General features: G+C 32.8%; 1 protein-coding gene across 1 annotated transcript in view; it reads right to left on the bottom strand.

Moving 5' to 3' along the window:
• The window catches only part of LOC107749000 (adhesion G protein-coupled receptor L3), a 170,676-nt gene that overhangs the window by 86,464 nt on the left and 74,777 nt on the right, over window positions 1-9,435 (bottom strand). Inside the window, exons 4-5 of the mRNA XM_016564038.1 lie at window positions 7,360-7,701; window positions 462-565 (exon numbers count right to left, since the gene is read on the bottom strand). Of these exons, the coding sequence (XP_016419524.1) occupies window positions 462-565; window positions 7,360-7,701 (446 nt within the window). The remainder of the gene's footprint in view (window positions 1-461; window positions 566-7,359; window positions 7,702-9,435) is intronic.

Genomic DNA, 9,435 nt, shown 5'->3' with positions numbered 1-9,435 from the left:
CCAAAAAACAAGGTAAACATTTATTAAAAAAGTGAAAAAAAATGCAGAGAAAACGTTACTGATTCACAAAGAAGTGCAATATGCTCAGTGTAAAGGCAGAACTTCACCAATTCACAAAATAGTGCAAAAAAAAAAGTGCAACATGCTCAGTGCAAAGGCGAAATGTAATATGAATAAAAGCAATTGGTAATTTCTTATGTGTGCGAGCTTCTCCTGTCGTTGGAATTGTAGATTATAATTTTTGAGCTGACGCAACAAAGTATTTTCCATTAGCAAACTTCTTCAGCATTTGGTGTGGACATTTCACAACTTTCTTGCCGGTCTTTAATACAAGCTTCAGTTAACAATAACAACACTGGCTTGGACCAATCAAATGACAGCTCCAACTGTTGAATAATTTGTCAAAATGAGGCTAAATGTACATTATCCCATACATATGTTTGATTGTGTGTTTCTCAAACCTTCTGGTTGATGATGTTGACCCATGTGGAGGTGCAGTTGCTGAGGTCGGGCCCCTGCTGGTCCCACAGTCCCTCGGGCCCCTGACAGGTGAACACAGCCGTCCCTGCACACAGAAAACAGCCGTTACTGTGTGTTCATATCACACCGCAAACACACACACACACACATCAACATCCTTCACTGCTGCTTCCACAGATGACGAGAAATGCTTTCAAACGTCTGTGATCATAAAAGAATGTGTAATTACTTCCTCTGATGGAGATAAAATCACTGCAGCGTGTGTGTGTGTGTGTGAGCTCTAACTACAGCCAGATGCAGAGATATGTGTGTGTGTGTGTGTGTGTGTGTGTGTGTGTGTGTTCGTTCCCACACACACTCACACACTCGCACACTCACACACACACACACTCCAGATGTACGACTGCTGCAGACACACACACACACACACACACACACACACACACAACAGCAGTGCGATGAGAGACTATGTTCAATAATCACATACATGCAATAATAACAATCAAAATAAACACCGTCTCTGCCAAATAATATAGTCCATTAGTCTGCATGTGGGAAAATGTTTTTTAATAAAAAATAATGTCACATTATTGTATTAATCCCTGTAAAAATAGCACATTTAAAAAATAAAGAAAGAAAAAAGAAAAAATCTACCAAATATACCAAGTTCAGTTCACCAAAAACAACACTGTCAATGGACAACACGCATTTTCTGATTTCTGAACTATTGCAATTTAAAACAACAGTTTTCTATATATGTTGTAAAATTTCATTTTAAAATGTTCGGCATCATTACTCCAGTCTTCAGTGTCACATAATCTTCAGAAATCATTATAATATGCTGATTTGCTGCTCAAGAAACATTTCTGATTATTATCAATGTTGAAAACAGTTGTGCTGATGAATGTTTTTGTGGAAAACGTGATACATTGTATTTTTCAGGATTCTTTGATGAATAGAAAGTTCAAAGTAGCAGCATTTATTTGAAAGAGAAATATTTTGTAAAATTTTTTGTAACAATATATATATATATATATATATATATATGGTATTAAAAAAAAAATTGTCAATCAAATGCTAGTATTTTGGTTGCTGTTGTTTTGATGAATGAGTTTATGAAGATGTGAATGTGAAAGTGTTACTCTGAGAAATGGCCAGAGGACGAATCCAGTCTGGCGCTCTGAAAACTTCAAGAACAACCAACTAATCATGAAGAAACTGTCAATCAACCGAAACCATGGAAACAGGCGGGAGGACTGGAAGTGTTCTGATATGAGCAGGAGGCGGCAAGAGAAACGACGTGAAAAGCTGAAATGTAGAGAACGAAAGCGAGAGGAAGGAGAGTGACAGACAGAGGTGAAAGAAGAGCGGGAGCTGCAGCAGCGTGTTTGATGCGTGTGCTGCGTTTGTGTTGTTTGTGTTCACGCTGAGCGTCGCTCGTCTGCTGCACTTCCACACACTCACTAACAACCACAGAGAAAAACACCACACCTGGGTTACCAGAACAGCTGTTAAACATGTAGAGATGAGGGCTTATTTGCTCTGTAGAAAATGGGCAATGCGTCGCTATGCGGTTGCTAGGATGTTCTTGGTTAAGAGCAGATTTCTGAAATGAAAACCAGGGATGTTTTCTAGTTTAGTGGTCAAAATATCTATGAAAACTCATGTGTTAATATCTATGAATTAAAAACAAGGAAAATATTTGTTTTATGTTTTTGGTCAAATAACAATGACAATTTATTATTATTATTATTATTATTATTATTATTATTATTATTATTGATAATAATTGTGTTAGCAGGTCAAACTGACCGTTACTGGTTATAATAAAAATGGACCAATAATCACACTACGAAAAAATAAGATCAAACAGATCAAAACAGTATTATAACAAAATTATGACTTGTATTATGACTTGTAAAAAAATCCATTATATAAAACTAAATAAATATATGTGAAATAAACATATGACAAATAAAACTTTCTTTTTTTTACTTTTTCTAATTGTATACAATTTTTATTTTCACAAACTGTATACTGTATACAGTAATTATAATGTTATTATAATGTAATTTCATATTTGTGCTTTTGGAAACAGGTCTGTACTTTTCCTAATTAGGCTGATATTTTGGCATTTCAGGAGTGTGGTTATTGTCCGGAGAGCCAGGGGCAATGTGTTCCAAAGTTTGGGAGCCATAGCAGAGAAAGATCTACCTCCCATAGATAATAGGCAACAATAACTATGGAAGCTTGTTTCAGCCACAGAGAGTAAAAAAAAAAATAATCTATGTAATTTATATTTTTAAAAAAATCATGATTCAGACTTTTTTTGCAAGAAATAAACGCAGAATTGCGTGGGGGAAAAAAGTCAGAATTGAGATAAAAAGTTGCAATTACATATTTATCTTTTTTCATTTTGTGCTGGGAACAAAATAAGAGAATTGCAAAATGCAAAGTTAGAATTGCGAGAAAGAAAGTCAGACTTCTGAGTTTATATCACACAGTTATTCTCTGAATTGTAAAAAAAATAAAAAATTGCATTATTAATTGCAATACAAACTCACTTCTGAGAAAGAAAAGTCAGAATTGCAAGAAACAAACTCAGAATTGCGTGAAAAAAGTTTGAATTGCACGATAAACGTGAGACAAACTCAGAATTGCAAGATGTAAACTCGGACTTGCGAGAAAGTAAGTCAGACTTTGAGTTTCTATCTTGCAATTCTGACTTTCTGTTTATATCTCAGTTTTTCTCAGAATTCTGAGAAAAAAGTCCGATTTGTGAGATATAAATTCAAAATTGCTAGAAAAAAGAGAAAATTGCGAGTCAAAATTAATTCTGAGAAAAAAAATAGAACTGAGAAAAGCTCAGAATTGTGAGATGTAACTCAGAATTTATAGAAAAATAGTCAGAACTGTGAAAAATAAAGTCTGAGTTTATTTCTTGTAATTCTGACTTTTTCCTCAGAATTCTGAGAAAAATTAGGAGATATAAATTCAGAATTTTGAGGAAAAAGTCAGAAAAAATCCATTATATAAAACTAAATAAATATATGTGAAATAAACATATGACAAATAAAACTTTCTTTTTTTTACTTTTTCTAATTGTATACAATTTTTATTTTCACAAACTGTATACTGTATACAGTAATTATAATGTTATTATAATGTAATTTCATATTTGTGCTTTTGGAAACAGGTCTGTACTTTTCCTAATTAGGCTGATATTTTGGCATTTCAGGAGTGTGGTTATTGTCCGGAGAGCCAGGGGCAATGTGTTCCAAAGTTTGGGAGCCATAGCAGAGAAAGATCTACCTCCCATAGATAATAGGCAACAATAACTATGGAAGCTTGTTTCAGCCACAGAGAGTAAAAAAAAAAATAATCTATGTAATTTATATTTTTAAAAAAATCATGATTCAGACTTTTTTTGCAAGAAATAAACGCAGAATTGCGTGGGGGAAAAAAGTCAGAATTGAGATAAAAAGTTGCAATTACATATTTATCTTTTTTCATTTTGTGCTGGGAACAAAATAAGAGAATTGCAAAATGCAAAGTTAGAATTGCGACAAAGAAAGTCAGACTTCTGAGTTTATATCACACAGTTATTCTCTGAATTGTAAAAAAAATAAAAAATTGCATTATTAATTGCAATACAAACTCACTTCTGAGAAAGAAAAGTCAGAATTGCAAGAAACAAACTCAGAATTGCGTGAAAAAAGTTTGAATTGCACGATAAACGTGAGACAAACTCAGAATTGCAAGATGTAAACTCGGACTTGCGAGAAAGTAAGTCAGACTTTGAGTTTCTATCTTGCAATTCTGACTTTCTGTTTATATCTCAGTTTTTCTCAGAATTCTGAGAAAAAAGTCCGATTTGTGAGATATAAATTCAAAATTGCTAGAAAAAAGAGAAAATTGCGAGTCAAAATTAATTCTGAGAAAAAAAATAGAACTGAGAAAAGCTCAGAATTGTGAGATGTAACTCAGAATTTATAGAAAAATAGTCAGAACTGTGAAAAATAAAGTCTGAGTTTATTTCTTGTAATTCTGACTTTTTCCTCAAAATTCTGAATTTATATCTCCTAATTTTTCTCAGAATTCTGAGGAAAAAGTCAGAATTACAAGAAATAAACTCAGACTTTATTTTTCACAGTTCTGACTATTTTTCTATAAATTCTGAGTTACATCTCACAATTCTGAGCTTTTCTCAGTTCTATTTTCCTCAAAATTCTGAATTTATATCTCCTAATTTTCTCAGAATTCTGAGGAAAAAAAAAAAAAAAAAGAAATGCGTGATATAAGTTCTGAGATGAAAACTTTCTTGAAATTCCAATTTTTTCATCTCACAGATCTAGGTTTATTTCTAATTAAGTTTATCCCGCAATTCTGACTCTGTTTTTTTTTTTGAGTTTCTCACAATTCTGACTTTTCTTTCTCAAAGTCAGACTTTGAGTTTCTATCTTGCAATTCTGACTTTCTGTTTATATCTCAGTTTTTCTCAGAATTCTGAGAAAAAAGTCCGATTTGTGAGATATAAATTCAAAATTGCTAGAAAAAAGAGAAAATTGCGAGTCAAAATTAATTCTGAGAAAAAAAATAGAACTGAGAAAAGCTCAGAATTGTGAGATGTAACTCAGAATTTATAGAAAAATAGTCAGAACTGTGAAAAATAAAGTCTGAGTTTATTTCTTGTAATTCTGACTTTTTCCTCAGAATTCTGAGAAAAATTAGGAGATATAAATTCAGAATTTTGAGGAAAAAGTCAGAATTACAAGAAATAAACTCAGACTTTATTTTTCACAGTTCTGACTATTTTTCTATAAATTCTGAGTTACATCTCACAATTCTGAGCTTTTCTCAGTTCTATTTTCCTCAAAATTCTGAATTTATATCTCCTAATTTTTCTCAGAATTCTGAAGAAAAAAAAAAAAAAAAGAAATGCGTGATATAAGTTCTGAGATGAAAACTTTCTTGAAATTCCAATTTTTTCATCTCACAGATCTAGGTTTATTTCTAATTAAGTTTATCCCGCAATTCTGACTCTGTTTTTTTTTTTTTGAGTTTCTCACAATTCTGACTTTTCTTTCTCAAAATTGAGTTTATATCTCACAATTCATAATTTTTTCTCACAATTTTGAGAATAACTCAAATATAAACTCACAATTTCTGACTTTATATCTTGCATTTCTCAAAATTCTGAATTCATATATAGCAAATCTGACTTTTTTGTCCTCAGAATTCTAAGAAAAATTGTGAAATATAAACTCAAAATAAAAATAAAAAAATCAGAATTACAAAAATAAACTCAGTGGTCTGACTTTTTCATTGCTCTAATTTATATATATATATATATATATATATATATTGTATCTCACAGATTTTCTTATAATTGTGAGATACAAACTCAATTCAGAGAAAAAAATAACTTAGTTTATTTCTCGTAATTCTGACTTTTTTTTCTCAAATTTGAGTTTATATTTTATATTTTGAGCGAGCGATATTAAGTTGTAATTACCTTATTTCTTTATCTCGTGGCAGAAACAAAAAATGCTTGCTTGCATAACAAACAAACAGTATTACTTTAACATAAATAGTTAATATGTTAATAATTAATAAGATATTTCAGCTTGGGTGTCACTTTTGATAAACTGATGAGATAATAGGGTATATGTCGAACGTCACCTGACCAAACCCAGAAAACAGGTCTCATCGCTTCCGCTTGTCGGAGAACGTGTTAACAGCTGTATTAAATAATAGCGATATCTATGGACTTTTAAGATAATCAGTTAAACTAGCTAGCTATTTTTATTGTTGATGTGCAATATTCAATTTTTATATCTAAATGTTAGTGAAAAAAATAAAAATAAAAAACTTTTAGAAATCATTCCGCATATGTGATGGACATTGGTTATGGTCATCATTGGTATCTACATCTTGAGTACAACTGCTTCATATTTAACGAAGCATATGCAAAACGCTTGAACTGGAAGCGACGAGACCTGGTTAACAGAATAATTGTATCTCACAGATTTTCTTATAATTGTCAGATACAAACTCAATTCAGAGAAAAAAATTACTTAGTTTATTTCTCGTAATTCTGACTTTTTTTTCTCAAATTTGAGTTTATATTTTAAAATTATTTTGAGCGATATTAAGTTGTAATTACCTTATTTCTTTATCTCGTGGCAGAAACAAAAAATGCTTGCTTGCATAACAAACAAACAGTATTACTTTAACATAAATAGTTAATATGTTAATAATTAATACGATATTTCAGCTTGGGTGTCACTTTTGATAAACTGATGAGATAATAGGGTATATGTCGAACGTCACCTGACCAAACCCAGAAAACAGGTCTCATCGCTTCCGCCTGTCGGAGAACGTGTTAACAGCCGTATTAAATAATAGCGATATCTATGGACTTTTAAGATAATCAGTTAAACTAGCTAGCTATTTTTATTGTTGATGTGCAATATTCAATTTTTATATCTAAATGTTAGTGAAAAAAATAAAAATAAAAAACTTTTAGAAATCATTCCGCATATGTGATGGACATTGGTTATGGTCATCATTGGTATCTACATCTTGAGTACAACTGCTTCATATTTAACGAAGCATATGCAAAACGCTTGAACTGGAAGCGACGAGACCTGGTTAACAGAATACGGAAGTATGTTGCGCATAACACTCTTTTCCTGCCTAAGTTTTGGCGCTCAACTAAGTAAGCAGTGTATATTGCCCTCTGCTGGTGAAAATAATCCAGCGTATCCTTGTATCAGCGCCCTCTGCTGGTGAAAATAATCCAGCGTATCCTTGTATCAGCACCCTCTGCTGGTAAACGTAATCACTACATGGCTGCTCTGGACTGTTGTAACTTACCGACGGTTCCCGGTGGGCAGGGCTGCTTGGCGACAAGGCCCTGGCGTGTTTTGGGCCAGGTGATGGAGGAGTCGGTGACGGGGCTGCAGAACTCCACGGCGATGTTGGGCAGAACGGAGGATGGGTCGGAGCGTGCCGTGACCTCGGGAAGAGCAGCCGGCTGCCGGTCTGTCGTGGTGCTGCGCGGGGCTGCTGCCGTCGTCGAGGCGGGAGATCTGGTGGTGGTGGTTGTCATGGTGACGGTGGTGGAGGTGGAGGGGGTCGTCAAGGTGACGGTGACCGGGCGAGTCGTGGTGCGTGTCGTTGTTGTGTCCATTAAAACGTTTCCTGAGGAGGAAGATTCTGAAATCAGAAGAGAAAATAGAGTTAGAACACAACAAATGGCATTTATACCAGAACATACTGACTTCAAATGATATTTCCTGTAATAATGATCATCATTATAAATATACATAGTAACACATTATCTAGCAGCAAATTGCTTAAATGAAAATCAACCAAGCAGCGTCCTGAAGAAAGTGACCTCATGCTGATATAAAAATTTAAAAAAAATCACACAATTCTATAAAGATCTGCTGGCTCTAATGCAGACATTTCTCTTCTTTATATCAAATTGACTGCTGAATTTCTTCTGTCAAAGTAAACTCTTCTCAAAAAGCACAACAGCTTGAGTTTAACCTTGGAAACCTTCTCCAGAAGCATTATTAGATGCTCAAGAGCGAAGCCGTACTGTCTGCATTGTTAGGGATTCAAGGAATATTTTAATTTAATTCATATTTTTATTATTATGAGTCCAAAGAGTGCTAGAAACCCTCTTGTTTTTTGCCATGATTATTATTACTAGAGGTTCTAAGGCAAAATATGTTTTCACTGCCTACTGCTATTATGCCAGACATGTTGCTATGGTAACTACACCTTCAACTCTACATCTGAAAATTAAATAAACCACCACAGGTTTCTATGGTAACAACACCCTACACTTCACACCTGTACAATGAGCAGAAAACGTCCACACCAGAGTTACTTTAGCATCATGAGGATACTGTTATATTTGATCAAATATTTTTTATTTTATTTTATATTTTATATTTTCCATATTCATTTTAAAGTTTTGAAGTTTTAGTAATTTTAATTGTATTTTTTGTCATTTTTTATTATTTCTTTATTTATTTTGCAAAATATGTCTATTTAGTTTTTTTTATTATTTAAATTGTTTTAGTTATTTTATTACAAGTTAATGTAAATGAATATTTTTCCTCAGAATCAAGGCAAAATTTTCTATCTATCTATCTATCTATCTATCTAAACTATTTGAAGGTTTTTTTATGGTTTTATCTTTACTTGTAGTATACCAGTTAACCATAGAAATATCTGACAAATATGCATATTTAAAATATGAAGAAATGTTGATATGCAGCAGAAAGGTAAAAAAAAAAACATGTAAAATATGTGATACTTATTAAAATACTACACTCTATCAGGTAAAGAAAAAATATATAAATTTTATTTAAAAAATGTTAAATGGAAGATTTGCTTTATAAAGTACAGAGCACAATAATAATAATAATAAAAATAATAATAATAATATATTTTAAAATGGTGAAATGGAAAGTTTGCTTTATGAATTACATATAAATCACTAACCAAACTGCTATTTTCATGAAAATAATTGCTCATCCATAAACACAGAAACATGTTGTTTTCAATATACAGAGTGATATATTTCACAGTCATCACATTATTTGTTTGCTTAAAAAAATTCAGCAATACACAAACTTTTTACTCGCATAAACATGCACTGATGAACGGATCAGAATAAGAGCAGAAATGTGCATGAAGTGAGTAAACAGAGCGAACGATCAGCTGCTGTCAGTTCTCCAAACACAAATAAAGGGCTGAAATGATCTGGCTGCTTCTGTGGTGCTCGGAGCCTCCGAGGAGCTCATGTGCTAATAAACACAGAAACCAGCGAGAGGGAGGAAAACAAAGCAATAAGCCAACACAAGAGACTCGGGAGGAATTATGGGAAAGGCCCACGACCCAGGAAATAACACACACACACACACACACACAGGC

Source organism: Sinocyclocheilus rhinocerous, unplaced genomic scaffold (assembly GCF_001515625.1).
Source record: "Sinocyclocheilus rhinocerous isolate Xijiao unplaced genomic scaffold, SAMN03320098_v1.1 scaffold680, whole genome shotgun sequence".
NCBI classification, from domain to species: Eukaryota; Metazoa; Chordata; class Actinopteri; order Cypriniformes; family Cyprinidae; genus Sinocyclocheilus; species Sinocyclocheilus rhinocerous.
The sequence above is the reverse complement of the archived record's forward strand: the minus strand, read 5'-3'. Positions and strand labels throughout refer to the sequence as shown.